The sequence below is a fragment of the Abramis brama genome (assembly GCF_963993115.1).
Source record: "Abramis brama genome assembly, chromosome: 13".
NCBI classification, from domain to species: Eukaryota; Metazoa; Chordata; class Actinopteri; order Cypriniformes; family Leuciscidae; genus Abramis; species Abramis brama.
In genome coordinates, this window is record NC_139975.1 from 17222831 (window position 1) to 17241442 (window position 18612).

The 18612-nt window shown below is 38.7% G+C and overlaps 1 protein-coding gene across 1 annotated transcript in view; it reads right to left on the minus strand.

Moving 5' to 3' along the window:
- Window positions 1–3071: 3071 nt before the first annotated feature.
- ebf1a (EBF transcription factor 1a) overlaps window positions 3072–18612 on the minus strand; it is a 126779-nt gene continuing 111238 nt past the window's right edge. Inside the window, 6 exon segments of the mRNA XM_084133646.1 lie at window positions 3072–3205; window positions 6310–6381; window positions 7379–7573; window positions 8782–8961; window positions 9884–10061; window positions 11302–11367. Of these exon segments, the coding sequence (XP_083989772.1) occupies window positions 6311–6381; window positions 7379–7573; window positions 8782–8961; window positions 9884–10061; window positions 11302–11367 (690 nt within the window). The 3' untranslated portion in view covers window positions 3072–3205; window position 6310.

Below are 18612 nucleotides of genomic sequence, written 5' to 3' on the forward strand. Positions count from 1 at the left end.
AGAAAAGCTCAAGGAAGACAAAAAAAATCACAGACAAGAAGTAACTTTAATTTAATATTGTGAACTTTGAAAAGTTATTTTACAGCTTTCATCAAAAATGATAACAATCTATACAGTAGTTTTTGTCTTGAGTTTGCCTATCAACAGAACGGTTCAGTGTGTATCCAGTCAAAAAAAAAAAAAAGAAACAAACAAAGAATAGGAGGCAGAAAAAAGGAGACCATCTTTTTGGTTCGAGTCTTGTGTCCTACAAATGCTTGTCGTTTTATAATAAGTCCATCTTAATCATTGCGACGGAGCTGCTGACAAAGTAACCAATGTGTAACAGCCACATATGGAAAGAAAAACATCATGAAAGCTCAATCATCAGTCATTTCTGATAAAAAGTCCTCACACAAACCCCAAATCAGCATATTAAAAGCCATTTTCTGTTAGATGGCAGAGTGCAGACATACATTACAGGAGACAGCACTTAAACCATTCATAAAAGAGCCCTGAAGACCGATCATCGAGGGCCGATTCGGCTGACAGTAGATTTAGACACAGCGTTAGACTGGGAGTCAGCAGCACGTCAGCTGTGGGGGCAAGGCGTTGTGCTCTGATATCGAGTCACTTTGCTCAGGGTGAGAAACACGTGAACGGTACCTTACAGAGTGCTGCAGCACGAACAACACACCACAACCCAGAACATGCAGGTTCACATGCACCTCCGGCTAAAGTGAACGTCCCCTCCGAGCCAACGGTGACACTGTAGAATATGGCTTTGAGCTTCTACCCCTCTTGTGAACGCAGCAGACATAAACGAATGAAAAAAAGGCAGACTTTAGCTTTAAATTAATGAGAAAGTGCAACCCATCCCACCAGCAACACATAAAATATGAATCATATAATCTCTCTTTATATTCCTTCAAGTTCCCTTTCATTTTCCTTCATAAACAAACAACAGAAAAAGGACAAATAATTCATTTAACCCTCCTCGCTTTAGGTAAAACAGACCGATTTGTGCTTTTTTTCCGGAAAGAAATCCCTTAAGGAACTCTGTGGCTACTGTTATTGGTGACGGTGGTTGTGAAGTCTGTACAAGTGATTGTACGCTTATGGGTTTGCATTGTTAAGGCATCTATACTGCTGGTACTGGTAAGCGTGAGAGAGAGAGAATGGAATAGACAGATTTATAAGCAGGCATAAATAATCAGATAAATAAAAGACGAAAGAAAAGAACGTAGATTAAAACTTCATCAAAGACGTCCTCCAAGGTTTGACACGCAAAGTAAAACCATCACTCTCAGAGAAGAGCCCATGCATATTATCACAATAGTACAGGTTCTGTAAGCCTTTAAAGAAAAAGATATAGATTTATATATTCATCATTTATATATTTATATATATATATATAATTTGTAAAAAAAAAAAAAAATCTACATAACTAAATGCTGTGAGATGCTACTTTTTTGCCATACATTAAAAATTCCAAAAGGAAAACAATTGCTTTTTAACTTACAAATTATACAAAAATAGACAATGGCTTTTTTATGAATGGAACTTAAAAAATTGGAAGCTTGACATGATACAAACATGGACCTAAATGCAGACAAAAACATTGACAATAAACACAAGGCCGGTGTTTAAAGCGAACATATGGACAAATAATCACTAAAAACCTTCCACAATCAAAGTAACGTTGGGGAGAAAAGAATATACAAAATCTGGATATACATACATTATTTATATGGATATTTTACAGAGACTCCCCTCTTTTTTTGTCCAGAATCCTTGATTTGTGTTTGCTGAAGTTTGAGAGATTTTGTGTGACTCGTGAAATGAACCGATCATCAGTGTTATTATGAGCTGCCTTAAGCCATTCTGAGATAAATACAAATAAAACAAAGACTTTGGCAACAGAAAGTATATGTACAAAAATAGACGACTACCAAAGTTAGCCAATCAAACTGCTGTATGTTGGGTGTTTGACACATTTGGAAAGCATTCTTCATACAGTGCTGTCTAAACATGAAAATACTTTGCTAATTCAAGTCATGTCCCCCCAAAACAAGCCAAAGAAACACACACACACACACACACACAAAAAAAAAAAAAAAACGGGTTGTTCTAACAGTCGGCTCTGAAATAATATTCCTCTTACACTTCATTTAACCTATATCCTTCACTCGTGAACACAGCAAACCAAACACGGTAAAATTTATATAATCACAGTTTCATTTTTTCATAGACAAAGCAAAAACAAAAAGAAAATAAAAAAAATCATCACATTCTTTGAGCACATAAAATTAAACGTTTTTTTATTTTTATTAAATGGCATGGCAACTGAGGGCGTTTTCCTTCAGTCCATCTGTTTACTGCATATCTCTGCTCTATTTAGCAGCAAATATTTGCATGAACATAAATACTGATTTGTTGTGGTAATTAGGTTGCTTTTTCTTCTCTTTGAGGACGGATCTGGACATTGAAAAATTACAGCATGACAGCATTTAATAACTCTTAAATAACTTTCCTACATCATAGCCATCCAAACCGGCTGGTACCCAGATGCTTCATATGACTCTTCACAAAAAATAACAACAGGGAAGTGAGTATGGCGCTACTATTTCATTTAGTAAGAAAACAAACAAGATTATGGCAAACTATTTGTTGGCTTCTCTCTGGGACAAAAAAACCCTCCCCTCTTCTTTTCTGTGTTCAAGCAGTTGGCCTAAATGTTCTCATTTGGATTTTGCACTAATGTGTCTGTTCGTATAAAAACTGGTCAGTATTAACAGAGATCTGTGCCGTTGCCAGTCACTGTTCTCAGGAACATTACGGATTCACCCGCTCCTAAAGTGTCATGTTTGTGTGATACAGTCTGTAAAAAAGGCATGTGATCATTTAATTCATCAAAATGAATATGAATAAAACGAAAAAGAAATCCATCCCTCCTTTATGCATGGGTATAACACAGGGGGGAAAGTCCTTCGGTAGAGCAGTCCAAAAATTAGCTTAAAAACAAAAGCAAACAAACACTTTCTTCCCATAAAATGAGATTCCTTTGTCAAAAGGCCTGAGTTTTAAAAGTTCAGTTTTCATGTCTCCTCCACCAGAAATTGCCTTCAGCTCAGACCGTAGAGTCTCTGGCGAGAGCTGAAATCAAATGTGCCTCTTCAGCAGCCCAGGAGCCCCTACATGGGAGGAACAATCATCCCTGGGATCACTAGTCATGAGGAGAGAGAGAGAGAGAGAGAGAGAGAGAGAGAGAGAGAGAGAGAGAGAGAGAGAGAGAGAGAGAGAGAGAGAGAGAGAGAGAGAGAGAGAGAGAGAGAGAGAGAGAGAGAGAGAGAGAGAGAGAAGGAGGGTAAGACATGGTTTCATATGTCATGCAACAATCCCAAAAGAAAAGCATCTGGAGAGCATGTCTTATTCAAATGATATGAACAAATAAGACTGTTTTCTTGTGTTACAGTCAACCTGGCACAAAGAAAGAAAGAAAGAAAGAAAGAAAGAAAGAGAGGGTGTTTGAAATACTGTACTGCTTTGTGCTGACTTATCAATATATGTCTGAAAATTACAATAAGTTCAGTGTTATTTTTATACACAGTTATAGTGTATTAATATGAGTTTCATTTTAATTTTAGATCATTTTTTTTAAATAATTGTTATGTTGTAATTTTTTTTTTTTTAATTCAGTTTTCATTTGTTCAGTTTTACTTTTATTTCTAGTAATTTTAGTGCTTCAACTTATCAAACCTATTTCAGTTACTTGTAGAAAACGTCTAATTTTCATTTAGTTTTGTTTAGTAAGATAAATATATGCCTACTTTCTACAAAGTCAGAATGTCCAGCACCATGGGCGGACATGTTGGGACATGTAGGTCAAACTGACAAAACGAGCACAAGAAAATTTGAACCAAGTCATGTGACCCACATACTACAAACTGATAACACTATTGGATTAAAAATTCTTTCTCATGCCTCCTACAAGAGGACTAAACAGTATGCAACGTGCACAACAGGATACATGTTTAAGGGTTAAATAAATAGTTCAGTCATGAAACTCTAACCAAGCGCTGATTGGTCCACTGTGGCATTAGCCAACCAGACGTACTTCCTAATCCATGTAACCATATATGTATTCATACCTTAGCTTGTGATCGCCCTGCTGTGCCATTATGAAATATTCTGTTTAACCCTCCTCCTCCCCAGCACCACCTGTAAAGATCTGCTTTGTTTATATATATATATATATATATATATATATATATATATATATTCTTGCAGCAGCATGTTATTTTAATTCTTAGCCAATAATTGCTGGTTAAATAATTCACTCCGAGAGTTTGAAATCACTCCGTGATTGAAATAGTTTTAAAGTAAATCTATGCTAAGAAATGGAGGAGTTTCTTAGCACATGGATCACATCTAAACAACCGGGTAGAAATATGGCTTCAATCAGCTGAAGGAGGGACAGAGAGACTAAACGAATGCAGAAGTATATCCCATAATTCACTGGGCTTTCGATCACACTGAAGCTGTACATTAATCAGAAGGATGTACAATTCCCTGCGAGTGGGTGAGGATAATCTTTATTCTGTATGATCCACCTAAGGTTGCAGGTCGTCCGTGTTTAATTGGAGTCATTGTCAGGATAAATAGTGACTTGCTTTACAGGCTGTATATCAGTCTCCCCATCAGGGAGCCATTATATGAACAATTCATCAATCCAATTAGTGATAACACTATAGGACGGCTTCGCAACGCATTAGCTAATGCTTCTCTCCCATGAGGACAAAGCTCCACGGGTTCGGAGGAGACGTTCAGGATATTCTTACAGTCGGAGGGACTTTTCATTTACATCAAGAGCGTAGAGGACAAACTAAAACTAAGAGCGCTAAAAAGAGTATGCATGCTGTTGTTAGCTATTTATACTCTTAAAAATGACTTTCATTGGTGTAATCCAATCCAGACATTTTAAATAATATATTTGACTTGAATAAAAACAGGTCATTTAAAGCTGTTTTCATTTGACTGTGTGTTTCGATGAGCGACTGAGTGTTTATTCCACGTGCCTATGGGGACCGACGCACATTTATGCAGACATCATTTTTACGAGACAAATTACCAACAAACAGCTATGTTAATAAAAAGTGCATGCAGAGTATACATAGTCTGACCCAAATGAACGTGCTTGCCAACACTTAAACAAAAATAGCTTGAGCTTAGATAAATAATTTTTGTTCTCAAACACTAAACAATGTTCAGTCAAACATTAGTATCACTTCTATTCATTATTGGCCAAGAGGAAGGAAGTCCCATGAGCACCGAGCCGGGTTTCTCTCTCCATCGCTCTCCACATTCAGCAGGCCACATCACCGCACCAGATTTTTCATGTAACATATTGGCTTCCTATTGATTTCCTCTCCCTGGTCTCTCATCTCTAATTCCTGGGTTATTTCCTGAGTGTCTCTGCCTCATTTGAAATGGAAAAGAAATGAGTGGTGACCGACAATCGGTCATCGGGTCAGAGTGCTGAGTGCATATCAACATACGGAGAGGAAGCACTCCACGCTTGCAGATAAGAGATGTCTGCCTCAAACGCTCAATTACTTTAATATTGTCTCACTGTGGATGTCTAAATATTTCAGCTCAACACCCAGGGCCAAATGCTACGCAGAGTAATTGTCATAAATCAGAGGAAGCTGATTGTGGCTTTGTTTCAGATAACACTTAACATATGTCTTTATAGATGTCACATGAGTGTAACATCAGGCTACAGCTGAAAGCTAAAGAAGTATTTTCACCTTCAAAAAAATAAATATAGATTTTTTTAAATAAATATATTATTTTTAGGATCACTAAGATTTTGTTTGAACTGCATTTTTGCATTACAGTAATGCAAATTTATGGGGAAATGTGCTTAATTCTTCAAAATAATGTCACAAAGCAAAATATCTTAATAAAAATGTGGGGTATTATTAATATCATCTGCACATTTCTTCTTGAGATTCGCCTTTTGGATTTTTATATATTTTTATACTGATGAACTTATGGTTAGTTAACTGACTAACCCTTGTATTCTACACTCCACAGCCACAAGCAACTCTAAGGAGGACTTGACACAGGAAACAGGAAGTCAGACAGGAAACAAAACACATATGGCATGCCCTGCGAGACATGCAGCAGGCCCCTGGTGACCGAGCAGAAGTGAGGAGAATGAGGGAGGATGAAGGGAGAGGATGTTCTGACAGTCATGCTGATGGATGGCTTAATGGATAGAAAGAGAGGATGATGAAGAAAGAGTGTGAGACAGGTGTAACATACTTCAGGAAAAGGCCAGTCCCTGCAGGGAGCTGGCGGTGGAGTACTTGCTAGAGTCCACAAAAGATTGATCTACTGGAAGCAGAATGAGGAAGCAGGGGGAAGGGGAAGGAAGATGAAGGAAACAGAGAGAGAGAGTTATTATTTTTAAGTACAACAAGCGGAATTGGGTCAGAGAAGCAAATATAAAAACAGATTACCACAAGTTAGGGCAAACTGACAGCTGTCTATGTGTTAGAAGGTTGTAGATCAAACACTCGAGTGCTATTTCAAAACACGAGAGCTGCATCACTGCCTACATAGGCAGCTGCCTTTTAACTGGAATGGAACCTCATAAGTGACTATTTGGAAAGCTTTACATAGGCACAGATTCCTTACGTCATATAAACATGGAAGACTTTGGAACAGAGCGTTTAGAAATAATACTGCACAGCACACATTAAAAAAGACTATGAAAACAGTACATATATAGATAGTACCATTTAAAAGATTGGGATCAGTAAGATTTTGTACATTTTGAAGAAATTATTCCTTTTATTCAGCATGAAAACATTAAATTGATCAAAAGTGAGGGTAAAGACTTGGATTGTTGCAAAAGATTTCTATTTCAAAAAAATATTTCAAAAAATATATATCACAGTTTCCACAAAAATATTAAGCAACAAAACTGATTTCAACATTCATAATAATAAGAAATGTTTCTTGAGCATCAAGTCAGCATACTAGAATGATTTCTGAAGACTGGAATAATGATGCTAAAAATTCAGCTTTGCATTACAGGAATATACATTTTACAATATATAATAATAGAAAACTATTTAAAACTATTAATATTTCACAGTATTACCATTTTTCCTAATCAAATGAATGCAGCCTTGGTGAGCATAAGAATTTTTTTCCCCCAGAAAAAATTAAAACATCTTACTGACCCAAAACTTCATATACGCAAAACCTAAATATGCACCCTTCTCTTCATCATATTTGTGTATTTTAAGATTTAAACCTAATTTTTGACATTTGAGCTAGCGCTTTCTTGGATAGGTCAAGCTTTATATTCTGCTGCTCCACTCACCTTGGAGGCCGTTTCCGTTGGCACTGGTGCAGGTGGGGGGCGGCGAGGTCTGAGGCCGCACGACGGGAGCAAAAGCGCTCTTCTGTTTGACTGCAGACACCATGTTGGCCGGAGAAAAAGAGAAGATGCCTGAGGAACTGCTGCAGTTGGAGGGAAGACTGGTGGAGGAGGCCATGGTGGGACTGGAAGGAACAACTGAGGGACAGGAATGAGCGAAAGAGGGAAATGGGTTTAGGATAGGTCAGAGCAAACCTCATAGTCCTACAGTGTACACAACGGATAGGGACCGGTCCGAACACAGACCCATGAAATATTCGTGTAGTATAGGCAAATATTTATATAATGGGCACTGATGAAAATGTTACAAGATTTTTTTGGGGGGGGGAAACAGTAGCAATTTTCAGCAAGTGTTTAAAAAAAAGAAAATGTGAAAATTTATATGTAATATAAAATTATATATTTTTATAGTATTCTTTGACTGCACAAGTTCCACAGATCAACATCTTCTCCTCTCAGAACAACATTAGCGCTGGTCCCTCCCCTGCCCCGTCTCTACCGCCTCTCCTTTTGTCTATTAATACCCTAAGAGCATTTTCCCCCTCAACGATTTTACAATTACTCCTGTCGTATTTCAGCTGCTCTCTTATATCCTGCTCTACTTTTATTGTTGTTATTATTCTACACTTAAATTTTATGGCACTTTTCCAAGTAAATTCACCTGATAGTGTCATAATCCATTTATGAAGGCCTAACTAATCAATTAATGAAAATTGGAGCCCACAAAGCCTGCTCTCTCGCATTGATTGAAAGTGTCAGCGTGGAGTCAGTGAGCCTGTTAAAATACTTGTTAACATCTCGGAATCAAAGTACCGAAGTTGAATTGCTTCTCCTGCAATTAGTTTATTGATTTAATTAAGACGCTTTAATTTAGAAGCCGTGCGAGAAGATTGGTGTTATACGAATGGCTAAGCATTATAGACAGCATCTGATCATGGCTGAAGAAAAGGGAGGCTGGGATTATTTTTCAGCTCTTAAAGAGACACACACAATTATAGCTATGACTGTTGATCTAACTTATGTCTCTAGCCAAGGGGCACTTAATTTTTTTAGTGGGCTCACTTGGTGGTCTGAGTGAAATATGATACAGGCATAAGATGTGTTAATGTTACTACAGTTTATGCTTAGCATGCAAGGACCCGTTTGGATATAAACATATATACACTACAGTAAATTTTTGAAAGAAGTCTCTTATGCTCACCAAGGTTGCATTTAGAAATAATATATATAGATATATATATATATATATACACATATACACACACTAATCACTTATGTGAATGCTCATATTTATGTGCAAATGATTCAAAAGGGTGAAACAAGGGTACGAGTGGGTCAGTACTCACTGGCATAAGGAGAGTTGGCAGCAGAGCCATTGAGGAAGTTGGGCGATCCTCCCAGCGTGGTCATGCCTGTGTTTCCGTATCCATTCATACTGGTAGAGACGGTACTGTAGCTACTCTGCTGGGGTGTTGTGCTGGGTACGTAACCGTGAGGAGATACACTGCTTGTGTTTCGACTGAAACCTGAAACACGCACACACCGGAATGAGAGGAGCCACACATGACATAGAATATACAAAGAGTAAATAAAGAAACAAACAGAATCAGCTCCTGATCACCATTGACTTTCACTGTATGGAAAAGAACACTGTGAGCATTTTGCTAAACATCTCCTTTTTTGTTACACAGTAGGAAGAAAGTCATACAGGTTTGGAATGACATGAGGGTGAATAAATTATGACAAATTTCATTTTTTGAGGTGAACTTTTCCTTAAAAAAAGATCTGTGTCAGTAGCATATGGAGGCAGAGAGGACAGAAGGAGGATATGGACTATAAATATACATCAGGACATTAAACGCTGACATGGGTGAAAGCAGCAGGAAGTTCTCGCTCCAGGAGTCCCCGCTGTCTGGTACAAAGGCAGAGCTCATCTCTGCTCTGCTTGCTATTCATTCTCCCTCTCATCAGACGAATGATACATTACTGCTGACTTAACACAAATCATTCACTGTCACAGAGGCCAAGGAATGCTGAGGTAAAGGAGCCTGGAGGTTCAGGGCGCATTGCTGAACGCTTGTATCTGTATCTGCATGCTGTCTATCTCGGTAGTTCTTCCCCACTTCCCCATGCAGTAAACTACAGACTACTGTGGCACACTTTACTGGGACTGTACAGAATCACTCTTACATAGAAAGGAAGCGTGTTTTCGATGGAAAGATTGACAATGACTTATTAATAAATACACTGCAGCAATATTTCAGCACATTTAGCACCTGGTTAAACTGGTTTGCGGGTGTTTAGTGAATAAAACACGTTTGTGCTAAATTACCACATGTAAAAGTGATTAACTGGTTAATCATATTCAATCACAGTAGCCTAGGATTAATCTCTGTCTTTTTTGTGAATGGCCAAAAAATCTTGAGGTTTTCAGTTTTCTCTGCTCACCCTGATTGGCTGCTTGTGTGGAATCGGACACATTGACAGCGAGCTGGCTGTGGAAGGAGTTTACACCCATCATGCCAGAGTGGACTGAGCTGTTAGCCAGGCCTGGCAGCTGGTTGTGACCACGTGGGACGTTGTAAAGCGCCTCTGCGATATCTGCTGCTCTTTTCAGAATGATCTCCTGTCAGGATCAACAAAGAAATGAACCAATGCCACGGTTAGAGGGATATTAGTTAGCCAACAACTGCCTGAAAAAAACTCACACTCTCCTTTAAATAATCATACAGTATAAATAAAAATAATACTATGTAAAACAATAATAATACTATGTAGCACAATAAAATGCATTAAAAATAATATATAATAACCCAATGAATACATAATTTTTTTTTAAATAATACTAATAAATAGTGAAAATAATTCCCCAAAATATATCAAATTTACCACTGCACCTTATTATTTGGTATTTTAAAAGTTCACATAGGTTGCCTGTGCATAGTTTAAACAATTACACCAATGCACAGGCAACCTATATGTTGCCACCTGTTCAAATAGGATCAAATGAATCAGTGAATTAGAGGGTCAATATATTGTTAATACTAAATAACAAAATATAGAAGTAGAATCATAACAAATTTCAAAGAGGTTTGTTTATCTGCCAGTCAGTCTAGATAGAGAGCAAAGCACAGAAGTTTGGGGTGGAGGGGAGTGGGGCTGAACGTTTTGGTCTCATAATTCACCCTCATAAAGATGACAGCACCGTGTGGAGGTTGGGGGGATAGGGGTTCCTGAGAGAGAGTGGGTTGATGACTGGAGTCATGCTCCATCCACTGCCCAGCCTAAATAATTCAGCATCACTGCACTCATGCTCAGCTCAGCAATCGATGAGCATATGCCCTCACTCGCAGTTCATAACTGATCTAACATTGAAGATGCCCTTGTGGTCCTTCAAACCAATGAGAGAGAGCTCTGGAGGAATTGCGTTGGGGGATTTATGTTGAGGAAATATGTTAGGGAATATTAGAGAACGAGACTACGGCCTTAAAGCTCTGAAATGGACATAACTGGGAACAAATGCCTATCTGTAATGCTCTATTAAATCATTTACATGTGGAGGATGATAATATTTACACTGATCCTGTATCGCAATCTTAAACCTAATAAAACAATTTGCACTCTCTCGTGTATTCGCACTCTTGCCTAAAAGCATGCGCAGCATTTTCTTTATATGTAATTTATACACTCGTAAAGTTAAAACCATATTTTTACATATATGCGTTTCCAGTCAGTTCTAAAATGTTATAGTAAATTTAGTATACATGTCAGCCCCAAATTATTTATGAGTCATGGTTTCTCAATGAGGCCCTGTGCATCTAGAGTGTTTATGGTTTGTAGTCTTGTTGTGTTCACTTGAATCTTACCTGATTATTGTGTGGCATCCCATACAGAGCTTCCACCAAGTCTGCTGCCCTCTTCAGAATCACCTCCTATAAGACAGAAAGTATATAAGTTGGCACTTAAGCTTTCCATTTCTAATGATATAAAACACACAAAACATAATATAAAAAAAAAAAAAAAAAAAAACATATTTCAAGACATTATCTGAAAACAAGTCTTTAAAAACATGCCATCATTTTAAGAAATTAAGCATGTTAAGGATTTTTAAAGAAAGATTTTTTAGGCATTTTTACCAAAATGTTAAATTGTTCTAGTCTATTTGGTTACTCGACTGACAGTACAGTTACTACAGAATCAGTCCCTTTAGAACAATATCAGGTTAAGTGCTTTGCTAAAGGGCACAATGCTAACAGGGGACCTTCAGTTCATAGATCGCCCCTGACAGGGTTTGAACGTGACCTTTGGATGGCTAGCCAATAGTCCTGACCACAACTCCCCTACACTACCATTTGCAGAGGGGAAATGTCTTAGAAAACACCTTACAGCCCCAGTACTTCATCTCGCACTTCCTACCAACAGTACTGCCACCGATTCCATGTATAATACATGAATACAAACACATTTAAAGCAACTGCGTGCATGTTAGTACATGTAAACGACCGCTCCGCAGGAAGCATGGGCTACAGTAATGCTATTTTCCTTCCAGGTAATCGACTTTCACTTCCATAACCAAAAACCTATTTATTACCAACCTTTTCACACATTAAACATTTATTTACAGTTTTCTTTACACTGTGTATTCATTTCCTTGCTTCTCTTCTCTTCCTTTTTTTTTTAAACCCTGAAGCTCCAGTGGAACCCTTTTTAAAAGTTAATGTGCTGGTGCTGAGGAAAATAAGCTCGCAGTGCGACAACCAGAAAATTGTTCTCACCCTCGGCGTGTAACCCTCGCTGAGAACAAGCCCCCGAGCATGTGTGCCTGCCTGCCAGCCGACATATTGCCTTTCAATCAGCCCCCTCTACCTCCCCCCGGCAGCCCCAGACGCAACACACAGACACGAACATGACGAGGGGGTCAGCAAAGCAATAAAGATTTTTAGTGCGCTGTCCAAGGTGCTAAATTCACTCAATAATGGGAGCTCTGGCACTGCGTTAACCCCTCGTTAGGGGTGCTTCGCGGGGGAGGCGCCCGTCTCCGTTCGCCCGGGCTCGGGCTGGGTGATTGAGAGAAGCGCGGGAGCCTGTGGGGGCCTAAAGTGGTGCTTTAGTATGGATGTGTGACTCCGATGGGCTCTCTTCTCCTTTACCCTCTTCTTCGCGGGATGGAGGAAGAACATAAGGGATGGGAAGCATTAGTCCATGGCTCGGTCCCCTGCTGCACCGGCACTGTGTCATTTATCCAGTACACCTCTACTCGCACCTCGTACTCTCCTCTACTTATCTCCCTTTCGCGCTCACTCTCCTTTGTTAGAAGGTCTCATCCCTACCTATTGATCTCCCGTCATTACGATATTGGGGGGTGGGGGAGAAATCTGTTGAGAGGGCAAATCCAATAAGGAAGGGGCCAAAAGTTTGTCCAGATAAACAAATAAATGCTATTAGCAAGGACTGTGTGCGGTGGCCCTGTGTCTGGAAGCAGAGCCCATTTCCTGGGCGAGTAGCAGGGCTTCCAGTAAGGGTCGAGCAGGGAGCCAGGAGCGGTAAACAGGAAAGAAACCTGATCTTGGATCTGTGCGTCTGTATAGCTGTCTATCAGTCAGAGCCATCATAACCCGGGCTCTATCCTCCCCCTTCTCCACTCCTTCAGTACGGCTATGAGCTATGAGGACCCAATCTCCGTTTCGACCCATTTGGAGTGTCTTTAGCACCCTGACAGGTGTTTTCCAGCTTTGTTTTCCATCACAGTGAAAGCTGAGATCTATATATACACTCATAGTAATACATAAGCACGTATAAATGCGAATGTGTGCAACCAAACAACCCCAGGCATAGTGTTTCGAAGAAAATAATATCAAATAGCCACAGCACAGCACCGTAAGGGCCAGCCTCCACATTAATGTGCGCCGGACATTGAATCTGTTCCTGTGTGTAAATTATGGTGGCTGGTAATATGATATACATTCATTAGGAAGGGGACTGCTGAAAAAAATGAAATAAGGCCCGGGTCACATCTGGAATGTTAAGGGAATGGCGTCTGCACATTTACAAGGAAGCCAGGCCTGTAAAAACATGACAAATTTATTCCTGTGCTTGTTCATTTGCAATTTTATCATCTCCTAATGTTCTATTAGAGCAGTAATACCAGCGGGGTCACCATCGTCGCTCATGCGGAACGGAGCGGATTGATGATGTCATACTTCCTGCTCTGCTCCCCTGACCTTATGGACTGCTGGTCTTGTGGAGGTTCTGATTTTATTAGCTTAACTGAGGTCCCTTACAGGTAGTGCTGTGCAGTCACAAACTCATTTATATATATTAATATTTATATAAATACAGCCTTCAGTCCACAGCTTCTCAGAATTGTTTCCAAAGCTGTCAAAATTGAATGCAAATTGATTAATCAAAATTAATTGCATTTAATTGCAGAGCAATGTTTGCTGGTAAAGCACAGAGGACATTGCGTTATAGTAGTAAATGAGTTTTTAGGAGTTAATATACTGCTTATTGTATTTCCATGTATCATTTCCTTGAATTACTCATAAGGTAGGAAAATGAAATATCATTTTTATGTTATTATATATAAAAAATATATAATAAATTATAATGATGATTATAAATATTATTTATAATATGAATCATTATTATTAATATTATTAATCATGCCAAAATAAACATTAAATTGACAACCTTATTGCAAATATTCAAAAACAAGCACATAGTATACTGTTAGGGTGCACCAAATGCAAAACCAATCCAAGTGGGATGTACATGTAATCTGTGCAAACTGACCACACAAACTCATATGCCTCTATCTGTTTGCAATAACTATAAATGCTTGGCTCATCAGTGACCACACCGGTGTGTAATGTCATGCTGTTTATACCCACCAATGCTGCAATCCATTTTGATGAATGAAGGCTATAGTGAGCCTTTCCTTATCCTGACAATAATCCAATCTTCAGTTTCAAACACATCATTTGTCGCTGATGTAAGAGATGAGATACTTCAACCATGAGTCAATACAACTGCGACGGTTCCCAGAACAGAGTATTAGGTGTTAATCTGATAGAAAAGTGTCTTAACCGTAATAATCGTGATTGTATGACAGCCTTATGACAAAGTTAGTTACGGGCAGCATAAGAGAACGGTGGTTCATTAAAAATATGGTTTGTGGTGTTGTGATGCATGACAGTTAATACTGTATGTTTGCATGCATTTTCCTGAATTTAAGTAACTGCAGGTTCAGCCAGTTTTTACGGTGCGTATGGTGTCACACGCGTATTAATCACCTTTGCGTGAGGTAAACTGTGATTTCTGCAAGAGTGAATTGAGTGAAAGTAGCCATGACATTGTGTAGACGTGGTAAATCATGTGTGAAGTAGAGCAGAATGTCCATTCCATGTGTATGAGCACAGCTGATGTGCGGTTCTTTGACTTTCACAGATTTGGGTTTGCTTGCTGTCAAATGTTTTGCTTAAAATAGTGGCATAACCACTGGGCTTATCTAATGCAAAATCTAATATTCTTAGTCTTCCTTTTCCAATCTTTCCCTCCTCCTCCATGTCTTTCCTCCATCAATATCTGCCTATCATAAATATCAGTCACTGTGCTCTTTAACTAATGTGACTTCATTGCATAATTCATATTCTCTCCGGGCCTCAAAGGTTACTCTCTGAAAGTCAATAATAACCTGTCTGTCCACATCTGCACAGTACGACAGCGGAGTGCAGCCACCAAAAAAACTGCAAAGACTGAATGTCTGTATCACATACTACTCAAAGTTGACTTGACAAATATTATTTTTTAAAGAAAAGTTTGTGAGATCAGTGATCTTCAACTTTTTTTGCTCTGGGTTGGAAAACACTGGTCAAGATAAAATTAAAATTAAGTTTAACTACATCCATATTCAGATATTTTATAGTACCCTAACCCCTAACCGACCAGTGTATAAAGAACACACTGCACTGTAACCCAGAAACAAGAGATTTTTCCTGGAAGTACAGATTGAATGCTGGACCCTGTAGAGGTAGCCAAAAGGGATCAGGTGGATGTGAAGTGATGTGAAAATGTGGGAAACAACACTGACAGAGGAGATGGAGAGAGACCAAACAAGGCCGCAGCCTAGGCCGATGTGCTAAATATGGGCCAGGTGCACTGTGGGATGCAGATTGGACTTCAAATTATTCCCTACAAACACTATAAATATATCTATTTACTATAGAAAAGGCAAGAATATATATATTTGTACACATAAAAAATACATATATGTATATATGCAAATAAACTTACTTTAATTATATACTTGCATATATACACTTATATTTTAATTAATCATGAAAGTATGCAAATACATTAATATTGTATCTGACTATGATATTATTGGCCAGTCTTGCATAAAATGCAACACTGTTTTATACAATATTTAGGTGAACAGGAGGTTCATGCTTGACCTCTGGAGACACACACTCTTGGTTTGAAATCAAATATCTTCAGTATCACCAGTACCACAAATGCAAAAAACCTTTTTATTATAAGAGACATTAGATGGACAATTTTTCCCCAAAAATCACAGGAAAAAATATCTTGTTGAACCATCGCTGCGTAATAAATTTGCTGGGCTGGATAACATAGTAGCATGCTTGTTCAAGGACTGAGAGAAACAAGTTAACCTGCCGTGTTCCTCACTTGGCCCTCACCTGTGATTGAGTCCAGCAGTTTAGAGAAGTGCCGTCAACAAACTGTTATTGCCTCAATAAAGGGCAAAATCAATAGTGCTGAAATGAGAGGCTGGGCGCAGTAGCCGACGCTGTTAATATCTCGCTGAGAGTGTTCGAACGAGAGGAGGAGGGACAGAAAAGGGAGGGGAAGACAGACAGAGAGAGAGAGAGAGAGAGAGAGAGAGAGAGGGGGGTAGAAAGAGATGCTTACAACCTCAAGTACTTGAGGAAATCAGGGTAAAATCTATCTGCTAATACCAACCTTGTCTCGACAACCAACCGGACATGTATAGGTACACCGGCAAGAAATTATTTCTCATTTACCCTTCCCATGTTCACTATCTCTATGCCCTCTTTCCTCATGCTGCCTTGCCTGCCTCTTCCCCCTTGTGGTGACTCAATTATTGTTGGGTGAGCAGTAATAAAGTGAGGGCTGTGGTGCCTTCGATCGGCTGACCTGTGAGAAGGCAGCACCGGACAGCTGACTTCACCATGATGGATCACCCAACTCTCTCTCTCCCTTCCTGCCTCTGTTCCTTTTGTTCTCTGTCTCTCGCTCTCTTTCTCTGCCAACCTGTCAAGGCCCAGGAGTAAAGCTGTAAATGTTAGTGCTATTGTTTTCATGTGATCTGCATTCTTTGAGGATAAACATGAACTAGTTAGGCATACAATGAGTCATTTTCCATTCATCAGCCAATTATTTTCTCCATAGAGAGGAAAGACCAACTATGAGCTATGAGGATGAACAAAATAACAAAGACTTTAATAAACACTGAAAACTAGAAACACACCACATTTACCATTAACAACACCGAACTGAGAACTGAAAAAACTGACGGCTTATAAACACAGAGATGATGATCAATGAAACAAGGAACAGGAGTGTAACTAATCTGAATCAGAAACCATAGCAACAAACAATGAAAAGTGAACATCTTTAACAGACAGCTCTGTCGCTTAGTTAAGTGCATCCTGTCACCGTTTAAACTGCCCTCGCTATCATCTTGTTAAAATCCTCTACATTCAATTTAATTTAATTTCCTACCGTTTCAGAGAGAAATGTAGTAACACGTTGAACTGCCAGTCATGGGTCTTTCATGCGGAGAACTCTCCTCATGTGTTTGCAATTTGCATAATGATGCATTTAAAAATGAATGACCAAACGTATCATTACAAAAGTTCACAATGCTGTTGAAGATTTAATATAATGTGGATAACATTGAATTAATATCTTTTCGTCAGGTTTGATACTGATAATCACTCAAACCCCTTTATCTAAACCTCTCTACATAACCGATGGAATCGCACTTCCGCCATGTTTGTAGTTTTTAAACACTTTTTATTTGTGTTTGTAGTCCTAATCCAATCCTTGTCCAACCCGCAATGGGTTGTGGGCAATATTAGCCGTTAAGAGTGAGCACGGATCTGCACTTCGGATTCTAACCGGAAAAAGTAGACCATCTGGGTATCTTTGAAATACTAATTTCAACATACTACGATTTGGGACACACTAATTCTATTCAGAATACTATTTAGGACAGATAGTATGCTAATAGGGACGTAGCACAAAAAAAAAGAAAAAAAAAGAAAACACAGCAGAACCATGACAGTAAGTTGCATTAATTATTTTTCCTTTAAATAATGGCTATTTTTCTTGCCTCATTGGAAATTTTGTTTTCTTGGTTTAAGTAGAAACCTCAATGAATTTTGTTAGATTTTTCTAAAAACAAGACTATCATTTTGCTTTTCAAGTAAAAAAAAGAAAAAAAAAAAAAAACCTGGTACATGGTCTGCTGAAAAGGTGAGCATGTACTTGAAAATCTTAATATAACAAACATCTAACTGCTTCCTCGGGGACTTCCCCTATACCTGACCCTGAAGCTATCTTCCAGAGTAGTTTTGCCTACCTGTTTTATTCAGCACCTCTACTAGGGCGAGGTTGCTCACTTGTGGGCCATTCCAACCTATTCATTAAAATGGTAAGGAATCAGTTAAAAATATGGGCGGCCGTTAAGCGGGCTCTCTGGGGAGAGCAGCCACGAGTGTATTCTGGTTTGCCTCCCTCATGCTGAAAACAGTGGGAACGATGTGACAGGTGACCCTGGCCATGACCCACCTAATGCATTCAGCTTCATCATCAGCCCAGGAAAATGAGTCCAAATCAAGCCAAGGTTAAGACCACAGAGAGCATATGAGAGCAAGATGTTGCCCCAGTTTCAATGAAAAATACCAGATAGTTCCATTATGAAAGACAGAGAAAAGTAATCATGAGGCAGACTTAACTTTTCCTCTTTCTGCAGAGAAGCTAATTTCTCTGACAGGCAAATGACAAAAAACATAGTTCCCAAACCTTTTGACCAATTAATTTCAGTTTTTTTAACAATAATTTCATAGAGATTACACACAAATCATTTTTTTTAAGCAATTCAAATGTTTAAAGTTGAGCAATAAAAAAGT